Raw genomic sequence first — 16,547 nt, 5'->3', positions numbered from 1 at the left:
TTATCTCAAATAGTTCAAATTAAGCTATGCACAATGCATTCAAAATAAGAAATTTACATTTGTAGTTAGATTTACAGACATAAAGATACAAAAGACAATAGTATTATATATTAACTGTACAACTGCTCAATTACAAAAGTACATATGACTATAAAATTATTTACATCAAGAAGTTATAAGGGTATAATCAAATACCCGTACAAAAGTCTCTGGGTAGTCCCCACAATCAGCAGCTTACTCTGTTGCTTTTTCCTTGTCTCTATCTGCGACAGCAAAAGAATCTATCTGCGATAGCAAAAGAAGCTATCGCTAAGTATAAAAATACTCAGTGGTGCACAATAAAATGTAAAATGCATAATATAAAATATTTATGAACAATTCATAATTCAAAAATCTTACAATCACATTTCACAATTTTTCAAAGCTCGTTATAGCACAGTTTTGATTAAACAATTTAATAAATACAGTGTTGCTAATTCATACATAACTTAAGCTATGACACAAAATTTTCGATCAATACCGTGTTGTACACCATGACAAAGCAATCTACAATCTCACTAATCGAAATCAATGAGGGAGGTGGCTAGCTAGCTAATGAGTACTCATCCGATTTCGACCTCAACTAGTAAGCTAGAGAGGGAGGAAAATAAACGATCTCAACCCCATAAATGGATGAGGAATAATGTGGTACTGTCATGCTAAGTGTGAATACAAAATCAATTCAAAACAATTTATTCAAATAATTTATGAGAAATCTGGGCAATTTCCAAAGTCATATTCACAATCATAAATGGCATCACAATTCATAATTAACACAGAAGTCAAATTTTCAAGAATAAAATATTTAAACAAGAATTATTGTGCACAGACCTGATATGAGTCGCCTCTAGGCCTTGACTTAGTTTTTTGTCCCTTCCGAGTCTTTTTCAGCTAAAACACACAATTAACAGTGTTTCAGTACCTTATCTCACAATAAATCCAATAATTAATTCATATATATACTCAATTCTAGCCCCAATAAACTTAAACTAACGCTCTTGAAAATTTTCATTTCGGGATTGCTATTCATGGTACTATTCAAGTCAAAATGTTGACTTTCTTATGCTTAATAGGTATGAGAATTTTAATTTCACCCACATACTACATTTTGGGTGCCAAATTTGTTAGTTTTTATTGTTTCTTCAAATTTTAGATCTCTTAGGTACAATTTTAAAATTTTTAGATTTGATGTCCTATTTTGTACTATTCCATTTGTCATGTTACTGTGAGAATTTGACAAAGTGTTCTTCATAAAACTTGTTCCTTATTGTCTTAGTTTTAATTCTCTTTTTGAATCACTCCATTTGGAGTTTTGTAGCCCAAGTTATGACCATTTGAACATGGCTGGCTGGATTGGTCTAACCCAGATTTCTGGGCACCTACTTTGGTTCTGACAGTTTTGGACCATTAATTTTGGGTGGCAAAATAGCTGGGTTATGGACAGAATTTGAGTTGGTTTTCTCCATAAAAGTTGTAGTGCTATGTCATACCTTTCCAATGCCACAAAAATCAGGTCATTTGGACCTATATAGCACAAGTTATGGCTAAATGAACAGACACACTGTTCATTTAGTCATTTTGGTACAGTAGCAGTGCACTACACCCGGGTTTGACCTAATTGTTCACTATTTTATGGTCATTTTCTGGGCATAGTTTCTAAATGAAAAATGTGTCATTATGTGTCTGTTTTCATCCCAAATTGGCCTCACACCAATTGTGTTGATAAATTTTCAATTTTGGTCTCTGAAATGGACCTAGGTCAACCTGTCAGAATATGAACACTAACCAATCCGAATTACAATTTGGTTCTACCAATTTACACACACCACAAATAGTCCCAATTGACCATTTCTCAACTTAACTCAGGTCAATTGCATCAATTGACCAATTTCACCAATTTTTCCCAAATTTTCAAAATGTTCAAGAACCCTAATTACATAAGTTTAAAATCTAATGAAATCAAAGTGTATATCCATGGTCTACATACATAATTCAACCTAAACAATCATTCAAATGCATCAAATTTATTCAATTCAAACCCCACCTATGGCTGGCTGAATTCCATATTATTCCCCCTCATAGTTGTTTTTGTTTAAATTTAAGTGACAATCTAAGTTAAATTAACTTAATACATGTGCATCAAACTAAAATTTCAAATTAAATTGCTTACCTTTACTTTGAACTTCAATCATTCAATTTCTCCCCTCTTTTCTTCTTTCTTTCATCTTCAATCTCCTTCTCTAGTGTAGATTAGAAGCTTTTTAGGGTTTAGGGTTCAATTGGGAAAGCTAGAATCAAATTATGCAAGCTTGATTCCTTCATCAATGGTGGCCATCAATGGTTGTGAGGGCTGGGCACATTCGGCCAGCTGGATAGGGAGAGAGAGTGAATAGTTTTTGTTTTTAATTTTTTGTGTATTTTTATGTATTTTATACATATTTTGACTTGGTCAAAATTGGTGGGAAAATAAAATTAATTTTGACATCACGAATGATGTCATCCATATGATGCAATAAAGCTTTTTCAATTTCTTTTTTTTTCTTTTTCTTTTATTTTTCAATAGTTTCTTTAATTTAATTCTCAATTCTGAAATTTTCGTTTCTCTAATTTTATTGGACAGTTAGGTCAGGAGTCAGCTCTAAGGGTAAATTGACTAAATTGTCCCTCACTGGTTCAATCCGGTTTGCAAGTTATTCAATATTTCTTCCGGATACTTGACCTAATTATTTGACCTGCTTAACCATTCTTTTCTGTGATTTCTCTTTTCCACTGTGTTCGTAATAGTTCTAAGGACCGCGGCATCACAATTTCTGATTTGAAATTAGGGTTTAGACTGACCTCGCAGTCATTTCTCGGGAAGGTCACTCATTGTTGTGACTCTCCGGCTCATTTAACTTCTTATGCTTTGTTTTTCTTATTTATACTTACCTATCTATCAATCACTAATTATTTGAGTTCAGGGCTTATCTAGGTGTCTTAGATGTGGTTCTAATCCCCTTAATTGTTCGGATCGACACCAATCACTAGAACAGTAAAATATACCAGGCCATGCAAATAGGGGGTGTTACACGGACCACCTACTCTATTGCCCAATATGCTAGGCTCTATATTCGTGAAATAGTCAGATTACATGGAGTTCTTGCTTCCATAATATCTTACAGGGGACCCCAGTTCACTTATCGATTTTGGAAAAAGCTACAAGAGGCACTTGGCACACAGTTAAACTTTGGTACAGCCTTTCACCCTCAAACAGATGGGCAGTGTAAAAGAACAATTCAGACACTAGAGGATATGCTTCATATGTGTGTCCTAGATTTTGGAGGTCAATAAGATGATCAGCTACCATTGATAGAGTTTACTTATAATAATAGCTATCATTCTAGCATCGGGATGGCATCTTATGAGGCGCTATATGCCAGGAAGTATAGGTCCCCTCTATGTTGGACAGAAGTTGGAGAGGTAAAGGTACATGATGTAGACCTGGTGCAGTACACTTTAAAGATGGTCCCTTTGATCAAGGAGTGATTAAAAACAGCCTTCAGCAAGCAGAAGAGCTACACAGATCCTAGGCAAAAAGATGTAGAGTTTGCAGTGGGCGGCTATGTATTTCTGAAGGTCTCCCCTATGAAGGGAATTATGAGATTTGGGAAGAAGGGCAAGCTGGCACCCCGATATATAGGGCCTTTTGAGATTACAGACAGGGTGGGAGCAGTTGCTTACTGGCTGGAGTTACCACCAAATCTTTCTCATGTCCACCTAGTATTCTATATTTCTATACTTAGGAAACATGTTCCTGATCCTTCTCATCTGCTACAACTAGATACAGTGGAGTTAAATAAGAATTTGACAGTTGAGGAGTCAATCTGTGGAGGAATGCACTTAGGAGTTAGAGCGGGATATGCGTAGCAAGTATCCATATTTATTTGATATGTGACTCTGTGTCATTGTTCTGCCTTATGTAAAATTCGAGGACGAATTTTTTATAAGGGGGGAAGAATGTAACACCTCGAATTTTTAAATAATTATTTTATGTGTAAAATATGAGTTTTACCTGTTTTGGAGGGCTTAAAAGGGACCATATGATATTGATGGGATATGGATTGAGGTGTATGATTTAGAAGTGTTATTTGAGCCCTTTTACAAGGGAAATTCTTCTGAATTTTCAGTAAAACCTAGGTTGTCTTTGACTCTTTTAAAGTTTTATTTTAAGTAAATATTGATCAGTTTGTAATGTAATTGTTTAGGTGAGTCGGGCCAGCCTTCCTTCTCCGCCTAACCGCCGCAGTGACTTATGAAGTACTGTGAGTAGATATTGATTTTATTTATAATTTTATTTTTTTGTTATTATATGTCACAGCATGTCCATGCATCGCTTATAGATATATGTATTAGCTACTATAGGCACGCTTTGTGTTGCATCTTTACTTGATGGTTTGATGTGGGTGTTGCCTGGGGTAATTTGGAGCCGTATGCGTGTGTTGGTGTGCATATAGTATATCGATGGTGGATATGGGTAGGACGGGCAATCGGCTTGAGCAAGTCTCGCTCGGGGCCCGGTTCCTTTGTGATAAGTCGAGGTGAGTACAGCTTTGAGTTAATCTTGCTGACCCTGGCACTTGGATTGTAAGAGAAAGTCCGGCTCGAGTTGATCTCGCTAGCAAGTCTTGGATTAAGAGCATTGTATAAGAGATCAACTATCATATTGTATTTATACTGGTGTGACACACGGGTGTGTGAGTGTTCCAAATTATTCTTTGTACGGGTATTGTTGAAATTATTTGAAATTGTTAATCTATGCTGCATTTTATCCTTAGAGATGTATTAATATTAGATAGTTATGGAAATTATATGTAAAATCAATAACTTACTCTATGAGTCGAACGCTCACTCCTGTTTATCTTATTTTTCCAGGTTACAGGAGGACTTTTCTTTATCATTAACTTGTTTTCTTCCTCGCAGGTCTATTAGTTGCTATTTCCGTATTCCGTGTTGTTTATTTTGAAATCTAGATCTCTGCATATATTAGAAATATTTTATTTGATATGGGACTGTAAAAGAATATTTATTTTGGAATTGTAAACTTATTAATCTATGTATGTGTGAATGTGTGGATGAATGTTCACCTTGGGTGAGGGAGCTGAGCTCCCATTTGATTTATATTGCTATGTTGGGAATGGTAAGGGTGAGCTGAGCTCCTTGAATATATGTATTATGTGACTATAGGTCAAGCAAGGTAAAAACTCTCCGTTGGATGATCCAAATTATAATAAGACTCTGTCAAGTTATTTTCTTGAAATGGGCTTGTATATGGGCTTGAAGGTTGAGCTAATAAACAGTTAAACTTATTACGAGATTTGAGAGCTTTATGCTGATCCAAATCCAAGTGACAGTCCAGCCCGTAGGATCAGGTCGTGAGACTCTCAATCCACATTATTAATTTGAGTATCAGAATAACTAATCAATAAACCACAGATCTCACTATGTTGTTTGTTTACAAATTAAATAGACTATCTAACTAGATATTTGAAACTCATGGCTGCATCACTTATTCACATTGAAGAAAAAAGCTGTCCTTTTGAAAATTTAATTTTAATATGTAAAAGTTAGTAAAAAAATATATATTTAATAGCAAATAAAAAGTAAAAATCGTCACTAATGTCGAAACAAACAAATAGAAAACTCAGGACCAACAAATTATTATTATTATTTATATATATATATATATATATATATATATATATATATATATATATTTTTTTTTTTTTTTTTTTTTTTTTTTTTTTAAACTTGTCTTTCGACCAAACGAGTACAAACAAAAGTTGGACACATCCTAGAAGTAACGAAAAGAATAAAACTAATAGAGACACTGAACGTCTGAAATAAACAGTTACGAGTTAGAATTTCTACTTCTTTAATCGCTTTGTTTAATTTATCTTTTTGTTTTAGCATAGACACCGATGTTCATGTGTTGACATACTCTACCCCACGCGAATTTTCATGTGAAGGATTAATATAATGTCATGAACTTGGCAAAGAATCCAGGACTTTTTTACTAAGCGTTTACACTTAGGATTCTCACCTCGCAGGTTGAATAGAAGGACGAGTACTGCATGTGACACCCAGACGAAAGCTGATCAACCAATCATTTTAAGGATATGTCCTGGATAGAGAAATTAGTCTAGCGTGCTGAAATGGTGAAACTGACCTTGCATTAATTTTTATAGACCAATTTAATTGCATTTCGTTGTATCTACGTTTCGATCATGGCCTTCTGGTTTGATTTCATATTCTTCTATCAAGAAGAATAAGTGGAAGTCAAGTTGTGGTCTCCAATAATTAACGTGGTGACCATTGAATATGTGCAGCAATCTTCTAGGCGTTGATCGATCAGAGAAAAGACAGGGTCATGGTCTCAATAATTTTCATTTTGGAGGACTACTGACCTAAGCCGAAATGCTTTAGACCAAGCAATTATGTGATACGCGGTTGTTGTGTGTTCACAGAAACTTTCCCAATGTTTTTTCAACAGATGTGAACCTTGGAATGTGAACCTTTGAAACTGGCGATGGATAGAGATATTTATAAAACTCACGCTACCTAAATTTAAATTTAAATTAATTTTAAAATTAATTAAAATTTATTTTTAATTATTAAATATTATTATTATTATTATTTAAAAAATATTTAAATTTATTTAATTTTATATATTTTAATTAAAATTTTATATAAAAATAATTTATATTTTAAAAATTAATAATTCTATAAAATATTTTAATTTTATTTTATATAAAATAAAATATATAAAAATTTATAAATATTATTATAAAAAAATATATATTTTATATCTAATTAAATATTTATATAAATTAATTCAGATAATAAGTATTCAATATATATAATCTAAACTCAATGTGAAACTATAATATATATTAAATTTTAAATATAAATATATTTTAAATTAATTATATATTATTTAAATTTATTTTATTAAAATTTAATTAAATTAAATACCTACAAAAATCGGTTGCCATCTCTAAAACTGTTAACGAACTCTTCAGCATTGATTAGCCCTCCAGGACTTGAATTTTAATTTGGGTGTATCCCCTCCGCTAATTCTGGGCGGAAAAAGAAGATGAAGAAAGAAAAATTAGGTAACTTGCAGCAGGCAATAAACATTGCAAAGTACAACTAGCCTTGCACATAAAATATTTTTTAAAAAATTATTTTTATATATTTTTTAGCATTTAAGTATTAAAAACATAGGTCAATGAAAATTTTTCTTGTTTAAAGGAAAATTAAATTATTTTTTTTAAAAAAATTCTTATTTAAAAAAAAATATCATTTTTTAAATTTGAAAAATCTTTTTAAAATATAAAAATATTTATATATGCATAATATATACATATTATTAGTTTGACGTGATAATCAAATAATAAAAAATATTTTTCATAAAAAATACTTTTTATATATAAATTATTTTTCATAAAATAAATTAATTAATTTAACAAACGGATAAATCAAGAGAACATAAAAATTTTGCAGCATCACTTTCAAAAAAAAATTATTTTAGATATTATTTAAAAGAAGTAATTTAATTTTATTATTTTAGAGTTTTTATAATTAAAATATTTTAAATTATTATCTTTCAATTAATATATTTAAAAAAATATTAACAGCAGTTTTTATTGAAAAAAAAAAAAGAAAGAAGTCTAAAAAGTAAGCAATTCAGAGACAACATTTGTTTTCCATGAAAATTTTTGTTGCCGCTGCCCAAAGGAAAAGGGCCGCTGTGAAGTTTCTTGGACCAAACCAATAAACTTACACAATTTTGCAACTTGGGACTTGTATGGGGTACCTCTAACCACAAATCGAATGAGCCCTTTACCATTGGACTAAAGATTCTTAAAGTCTATATATTTTAAGAATTAAGTAAATATATACACTAAGAATTAAGTAAATCAATTTAACTGAAATTCACTGTCCAAAAAAAAAAATCGACGCGCAGAAAATCAATTTCAATTCAATAGGTTGTCTTTTCTCATATTTAAACTCTATTCAATATTTATTAAAATATTAATTTTTTATAAACAACAAATTTATTCTTGAAAATCTATTTATAAATTTGAGTTTTAGATTGAATATTATATAATGTTAGAATCTCTAAGATTATACTTTACTACTAAATTTGAGTAATATGCTTTCATTTACTGAAAGGAATTAAGCTTAGCTTGTGTTCTGATTGTTCACCATTCCTGAGATGGGGATTTGATCCCACCAGTACAAAAATGGACTGAGTTCATAATTCCTGCCAATCCAAACTATGTGTATGAAACAAGGAATTACTAATTTTAAATGAGGACGACAAATGCTGAAAGACAATACAGCATTCCACTTTGGATGGTTAACAAAGTGCCTAACCTCTCATTAATCCATGATTGAACAAAGACTAATGCCAAATAGTTTTTGTCAAAGCCAATGTCACAAAAACGACAAATTTCAGAAAGAAACATATGTGAACTATGAAAAGGGACAAAGCCTAACCCAACAAGAAGCAAGTCAATTGCACAAAACAACAATCTTATAGGGCATACCAGTAGACGTACAAAATTTTGCATAAAGACAATTTACAGCACTTGCACCAGAATCTACACAGGCGCCGAATTCCCACCAAGAAAACTTGCTGAGAGAAAAATCAAGCATAAATACGACAAATAACATAATTGGACTAGATGGTTTATCTACCCTTTCCTTCCTTTGTCCTGCTGTGAACCAAAAGTACTAACCGCAACCAAGAACATAGCCAGAAGAGCTTGAGCGGGCAGAAGCATAACATCACAGGGATACATTTTGAACAGGTAGCTTTTCCAAGAACATTAATCTAGAGATTACTGCAGTTCAACAAGCTCAAGATTTATGGCACAAACATATATTTACAACTGCACTACAAAGAGGTCAAATGCAATAAGAAATAAAGAAAGAGGGGAAAAAAGTGTTTCTGCTTCCACAGCTTCTCTAAAGTAACACTATGACGATTTGTACATGAAAGAAAAGCGGGAAAAGATAGCAAAAACTATGTAGATCAACCTACATGCTTAAATTTACAGAGAAAACAAGAGAGTACGCCTTTCACTCAGCTTACACGGTAACTGTTTGTTCTGAAACCGACGCCAAACCTTGCATCAGCCTAACAATTTCTGCGGTATCATCAAGATAATATTTAGCCTTGCTGGGTTTTCGACCAACAGTGCATGCAAATACTTCTGCCCTTGGAGCAATTGATGGACCTGCCATGGAACTGGTAATTACCTCAAACATATCTTCATCTGAACGGTCATCTCCGATGCATAAAACAAAATCTGGTGATATTCCCCTTTCTTGCATTGAGGAAAGTAGGCGTTTAGCCACAAGCCCTTTGCTTACACCCTGCATGCATAAATACAAGCTCATTAAAAGCTGTTTGCCAAATTTTAAGCTTATAACTCAGATCAGTGTTCTTCTATCTAGGTTGAGTTGTGAATTCTTCTGACCATGCAGCGGGTTCAAAAGGGAGTCAAGACAATTCCATTAAAAATAGGAATGGCAAACTGGTCATGTGAAACTAAACTAAACAATTAAATGCACGCTTTTATCCATTTCTTGGCTCTTTTTAAATGCAAGTATGTTACCTATTTCTGAGATGAATGACCCTATTTCTGAGCTGGATGACAAAAAAATGATCCATATAACCAACCCCGACTAGTTTGGGATTAAGGCTTTGTTATTATTGTTGTTGTTGTTGTTTTATACTACCCATTTCTAGTACACTACACTCGTCCGTATGAACACTATGTTTAGTTATGGCCTGTATTTGCTCAAGGGAAATTTACTGTTTCTAAGGCCCCTGCCAAAGGGGAGGAATTCCTTGACAAGGGGCAAAATGCCCCTCATGTAATTCCTATTTATATTTAGGAATCCTGAATGCATAAGGATTAAGTAAATATAAAGAGAGCTGTAATATTCTCATTCTCATATAGTGAAAAGGGCAGGTGACTGTCAACTGACATTGATTTCCAAACCACATAAAATTCTTGCGTTCATTTTTCTCTCTCTATTTCTAATCTGCATGTGTGTCTGTTCAAGTAACACACTGTAAATTATTAACAACACAATTACTAAAAAGAGGCCTAACATGCATTGCTTTCAACTTCTCCTGGATTTATATAAGTGCAATAGAATACATTTCAGAATCCAGTAACTTTCTTTGTTCCGTTCCTTTATTAAAATTGAAGTCTGCCATTCAAATATGATATCTAGAAGTAGATAGACGGGCAGATATTTGCCTGCCAGAATGGTGATGCTGCCACCCTTAACTCTCACAATACTGGTAATATAAATCAATAAAAACTTGGTTCAAGCAGACCAAATCAAAGTGGGATGGAATTTACATGAATGCTTCTCATGGGTCTGTGTCTTTTGTCATTATGATCATTATTAAAAACTGTCCAATGATTGTACTTCAATATAACCCAAGTCATCACAATAGCACACCTACCAAATAACCTATCCACAGATTCAATGGACATGATCTTAATTCAATTATTAGTATGATAAATTGTAGCAAGTAGGGAAAATTGAAATCAGCATTACAACATAAGAAAGGATTTTTGATGTAAACCTGAGGTTTAACCTCCACTGTATTTTGTCCACTCTTGACTGTTACAGGTTCATTAGCCAAAACACTTTCAAGATGATCAAGAAGTTCTTTAGCTTGGCATGAACCAAAATCAGGATCCGCATCCTCATAACACCATACTAGTGCAGTTTCCTTGTCCTCAATAGTGGACCCATCAGTTGTTTCTGTATAAAGCTGCATCACAGGTTCTGCAATTTGCTTCCAAGCAGTGTCTGTTACAGGAACGCATGTTTCCCATTCTGCATCTCTTGTCAACCTGGAGCCATATGATCATCAATTTCAAGTTAAACCATGTTACAAACCCAATAATATTTCAAATTCAGACCAATTTACCTTAGGAAGTATCCATGCTCTGCAGCTAATCCTAGCTTCTCACACTGAGAAAACCATTCAGTGAGTGTCTTGCGGCTTCTAGCACTAACAAGGAAAACCATGTTGTTCTTATCTGTGCACAAGCCATTTAGGATGTCAATTGACTTGGGAGATGGACTCTTATCAATCGATGCCTGAGGCATTAGAGTACCATCATAGTCCAGAAGAATTGCCCTAGTTGTGTTCCTCTTGTAAGCTGATACAATGTGCTCCATTGAAAGCTTCCTAAAGTTTGGATCTAGTGCCACAACTCTGAAGCTTAATCCGAATCCGATACCCCAGCATCTCCTCCTTGAATGATCACGACACGTCCTCTCCAAATCCTGAAGAAAACTACGCGCCCAATAACCAACATCATGAGTACTAACATATTTGTAATGCTTGTCATGTCGAAGTTGTTTTTCTGGCTCAGCCATCTCCAGGGCGCAGTCCATTGCATCGGCCACTGCATCAATATTCCAGGGGTTTACTCGAATGGCTCCACTCAAAGATGGGGAACAGCCAATAAACTCAGAAATAACCAACATGCTCTTCTTCAGAATAGAGGGTTCTAGTCTCAACACCTTATCCAATTGCTCATTCCCTTGACGACTAATAATGTATTCATAAGGTATGAGATTCATTCCATCCCTTACTGCAGTGACCAAACAGCACTCAGCAACAACATAATATGCCACTTTTTCATAAAACTTGAGTGGTGCATCAATTAAGATGACAGGATCATATCCAGGCTTCCCAAATGTTTCATTGATCCTCTTCACAGTGGAGTAAGTCTCAGCCTGGACTTCTTTCACATCTTTTCCTTTGCCCCTTGCAGGATTTGCTATCTGCACCAACACTACCTTGCCTCGCCATTCTGGATGCTGCACAAGCAACTGTTCCATTGCCAGCAACTTCAAACTTATACCCTTAAAAATATCCATATCATCCACTCCTAGCAACATTGTCCGGCCCTGATCACCGAACTGCTTAATGAGCTCCACAACCTTTGCTTCAGTCTCTGGAAGCCTCAGCACTGACTGAAGCTGACCCATATGAATACCAACTGGCAGAATTTTGATGCTTACAGTCCTACCACAATACTCAAGGCCTATGTAACCCCTCTTGGATTCATATGTAAGACCAAGCATTCTACTACAGCAAGACAAGAAATGCCTTGCATAGTCAAAAGTATGAAACCCAATCAAATCTGAATTCAATAGGGCTCGCAGAAGCTCTTCTCTGATAGGCAATGTCTTATAAATCTCTGATGAAGGGAAGGGGCTATGGAGGAAAAATCCAAGTTTCACCCTATTAAACCTCTTCCTAAGGAAAGTTGGCAGCACCATAAGATGATAGTCATGCACCCATACAAAATCATCTTCTGGGTTAATCACCTCCATAATCCTATCAGCAAAAATCTTATTTGCTGATACATATGCTTGCCATAGTGAACGATTAAACCTACCACCAAGGTCAGGTGACAAAGGCAACATATAATGGAACAAAGGCCACAACTGTTGCTTACAGAACCCATGATAGAACCTGCTAAAAAGATCCGGGGGAAGAAATGTAGGCACACATTTGAAGGTCTCCAAAAGTATCTGCGAGACCTCATCTTGTTCACTAGGGTGAATTTCTTCTCTCAAACAACCAACATAAATAACTTCAATTTCATCATCCCCTAATCCATCTTTCAATTGAAGAAGAAGTGAATTCTCATCCCATGTGAAAATCCAAGACTTACTACCATCCGATTTTCGCTGTGCCCTTATTGGCAGCTGATTGGCTACAATAATTATTCGGTCTTTCAGGACCGAAGAAGATGATGGATCAGAGCATACACTCTCCGACGGGTCATCATCTAGGTCCGAAATTATGCCAGCCACCGTCATAATCCGCGGGATTCGCCGGCTCATGCGGCCAAACGATGGAGACTCCCCAGAGGCGAGCTCCAAAAGATTTGAGTATGACCTCGACACCATTTCCTTTTGTCAGTTTTTGCAACGAAATCTAGCTAATTTTATGCTCTTTGTTTGACAGTGAGCAATAAATCTCTCATTTAAACAAAATCTTCCGCACTGGAAGACAACCCTTTACAAAATTTAAGCTTGTAAGTTACTAAGATCTTGTAAACCAAGAAATTAAGAACAACAACTACTGCGAGATACAAATCAGAGGATACCCTTTTTACGATTTACTCAAACAAGGTCGCTAAGTTGCTCTAAAACAAGAAAGAGCTAGCTACTTCAATGTAAAAAAAAACAAAGAAGAGAGAAAACCAGATGAAAAAGGAAGTGAAAAGGGAAGGGAAATTTCAGTGTACATAGATAGAAATGAATCATACAAAGGATTGGATAGAACCAGGAAGCTTCTAGCTATCAAGATTAAAAAGGAGAGAGAAATAAAGGAATGGAATAGATTCAAGATTATTGAGCTAAAGAAAATATACTGCAGCAACAACCAGATATCCCCACTAGAGATTGTTACAACACTTGCACTATTTGATAAATTAAAGGGAAAAAAAAAGGAGGAGACTGAAGTGAAAGAATAAAAAATAAAAAAAGAAAGTGACCAACCAAGCTTAAATTTAAACAGAGACCACCCAAAATAAAAATGATAATAAAATCAAGAATAGTTCAAGAAATTACCAGGTTCTTGAAAATTGAATTCCATTTTCTTTTTTGCACGGTAGCATGCAAATCTGATTTTACCCAAGCCAAAAAGAAAAAAAATCTAAGCAGCTAAAGCTAGGATTTTTTTTTTTTTCTTTTCCTTTTTCTTTCAGGTGGGAAAAGGATAAAAAATTTGGTGGCTTTTTTCTGTTAGCTCTCCAATTGAATCTATCTCATCTCCGCCCTTATAAACACACTGCCAAACTAAGAGAGAAGGAATGATAATGATATAAAAAATTGGAACTTTACTTTCAAATTTAGCAAATATATAAAAAAAATTAAAAAAAAAAAAGAACAAGAGACGTGGAGAAGCTGATAAGTAAAGCTGAGCGTTGGATGTGATTACAAAAAGGGTAGATCCAACGGCTATTAGTGGAGGAAAAATGCAATGGAGAAACACCGAAAGAGTGTTTCTGGTTCTTATTCTTTGTCCTTAGGTGCGTCCGCCATAAGACATCATGCGGACGAAGTGGGGCCCACAGATAAGAGAGAGCTTTTGTCTGAAATTAGCTGTCTAGAGGTAAATACCGTGCTTAATATTATTTGCTCTTACAGGGTTTTCCTAGGCGTACCTGTCAAAAAATCCGAGCTCCTTTGGCAGCATTTCAAGATCACAGGGATTGCAGCGAGATTCGTGTCTCGGTTGACCCGATTTACCGGACGGATGTTTCTATTTTCATTTTTCAAGCCCCTTCCTTTTTTTTTTCTTTTTCATATTTCTGTAATTGCCTTTCGAAATTTAGGTTTTTCTCTCTCTCTCTATATATATATATATACTTATTTTGCTGCATCTCGTAAGAATCGCTGTTTGTCCACCCGTACCAATTACATCCGAATCAAATTGAAAAATCTTTACTAGATTCAATCGATTCCAATGTATATAAATATTTTAGATTAAAAAATATATTAATATATATTTAATTTAAAACTATTATAGATATAAATAAATTCACTGTTGATGAAGATAAAAACATGTGGATTATAAATTTAATATTAAATTTTATTATATATTTTATATTTTAAATTATAACAATTAAGATAATATTAAAGTAGTATTTAATATAAATAAATTTCATAAAATTTTATTAAATTTTTTTATAAATTTAAAATTTTAATATTTAATTTAAATAAAAATTTATTTAAATTTTGTAATAATCAAATTTCATAAAATTTATTATAATTAAATTAAATTTTATTAAATTATCAGAATTTTCAAATGAATTTAAAACTTAAACTTATATTTGTTTTAAATAATAAAATTATTTTTATTATATATTATTTTATTTTATTTATTTTAAATATAAAATTTATTTTATTTAAATAAATTTCAATTTTAATATAAAATATATCAAATAAAAAAATTTAATTATAAATAAATTTTATTCATAAATTAAATAAATTTTATGAAGTAAAAGATATTCTCAATTATTTAGTTTCGTTTTTGGTTAAAACAATTTGATGCAATTAGTATTATTAAGAAAAAACTTCGACTTTTGATTCTATTCAATTAATTTCGTTAAAAAAGTACTTTAACATATCGAATTTTGCTTTTGCATTTGTCGTTCGGAGTGTGTTTTGCGTCACGCTGTCATCATCACTGTGTGCAAAGCCCCTGGGCTCTGGCCATCGCTGTCTTTACTAAGGTAGAAGAAAATCTGCCCCCCCAAGCCATAGCTCCAGTTCGAAGGCTTCTGGACATTATGGCCTACACTACTACCATCAACACTACCATTGACAATATCGCCGTCAAAGACGACTTCTATTTTTGCGAGTCACCCGATGCCAAAGCTCCCGCCTCGTGGATGCATTTCTGTTTGGCTCTCTGATGTGTTTCTATTTGGCTTTCCAACAAATTGAGGAAAAAAAAAAAAAAAGAAAATAAGTTGGAATTGTGTTTTGAGATCATGTGTTTCGATGATGAATAGATTATTCTGGGTTTTAGTTTGCATGAGCTTCATAGTCATCAGCATTTAGTTTGCATGAGCTTCATAGTCATCAGCGATTCAGCGGCAGAATAGCCCTTGCTTCTATTCAAGACAAGCAGAGGGAAACGCATGGTCGACGATGATTGTAGCCGAAGCAGTATGTATCGGTGTTATAACAACCAATACGAACAATAGTATCGGCCGAAACAGTTGGCTAAGGCTTGGAGTCCAGAGCACAGCTCCAAAACAACAATAGCTGGATGTCACATTGACTTATCCGCCACGAAATCGATGCGGGACCCACTGAGCCACATGTAGGATTATAAAAAAATCGACGAGAAACTAATCAAAATAATTAAAAAATAATAATAATTTAATTAAAGTGGATAAGCACGAATAACTATGTGGGAGCATATACCGATACACGTGGATGCTCCTATAAAACGACGCGTGTAATCCTCTTCATTTTTTGCTTGGATTTAAAGAAAACGACGAACGAAACTCGAACAACGGCGATGCTGAGCCGGCGACGGCTTTCTCACAGTCACAGTAAACAATTGTCTGAAAAAAGGTGAGGTTTTAAAATCTGGATTTGTCAGTCGTGGCGGCTGTACATGGTGAATGCTATGCATAGACGCATTGTGACCGTTGGATTAAAGTACCCATTCAATCGAACGGATGGGGCAGCATAGTTACGTATTGGGTAACATTTAAAAGGACATAAAAAAGTGCTTTCTATTATTATTATTATTATTTCGCTTTAATTTATTTATTATTGAAAGAAATTTTTTCTTTATCATTTAAATGTGATTATTTATAAAATAAAATTTATTTTATAAAAGATAAAATTATTACAAAATATAAAAAATTCACGCATAACAACTT

At 33.8% G+C, this 16,547-nt stretch overlaps 1 protein-coding gene across 1 annotated transcript; it reads right to left on the bottom strand.

Annotated features, from left to right (window-relative positions):
* Positions 1–8,949: 8,949 nt before the first annotated feature.
* On the bottom strand, positions 8,950–13,959 carry LOC110648862 (alpha,alpha-trehalose-phosphate synthase [UDP-forming] 6). The gene is made up of 4 exons (XM_021803223.2): positions 13,714–13,959; positions 11,045–13,156; positions 10,694–10,967; positions 8,950–9,462 (listed from the first exon to the last, which is right to left on the bottom strand). Exons 2-4 carry the CDS (start codon positions 13,045–13,047, stop codon positions 9,175–9,177), a joined length of 2,565 nt encoding a protein of 854 aa, XP_021658915.2. The 5' UTR covers positions 13,048–13,156; positions 13,714–13,959; the 3' UTR covers positions 8,950–9,174.
* Between the last annotated feature and the right edge of the window lie 2,588 nt (positions 13,960–16,547).

Source organism: Hevea brasiliensis, chromosome 18 (assembly GCF_030052815.1).
Source record: "Hevea brasiliensis isolate MT/VB/25A 57/8 chromosome 18, ASM3005281v1, whole genome shotgun sequence".
Classification (NCBI taxonomy): domain Eukaryota; kingdom Viridiplantae; phylum Streptophyta; class Magnoliopsida; order Malpighiales; family Euphorbiaceae; genus Hevea; species Hevea brasiliensis.
Note: the sequence above shows the minus strand (reverse complement) of the source record. Positions and strands in the feature narration are given on the sequence as shown.

Excerpts from the sequence above, each read along its gene's own strand:
- LOC110648862 (XM_021803223.2), bottom strand. The coding sequence starts at position 13,047 with ATGGTGTCGAGGTCATACTCAAATCTTTTGGAGCTCGCCTCTGGGGAG. Across the intron at positions 10,968-11,044 it reads GAGCATGGATACTTCCTAAG|GTTGACAAGAGATGCAGAAT; the intron begins GTAAATTGGTCT and ends ATATGGCTCCAG. Across the intron at positions 9,463-10,693 it reads CAGTGGAGGTTAAACCTCAG|GGTGTAAGCAAAGGGCTTGT; the intron begins GTTTACATCAAA and ends TTATGCATGCAG.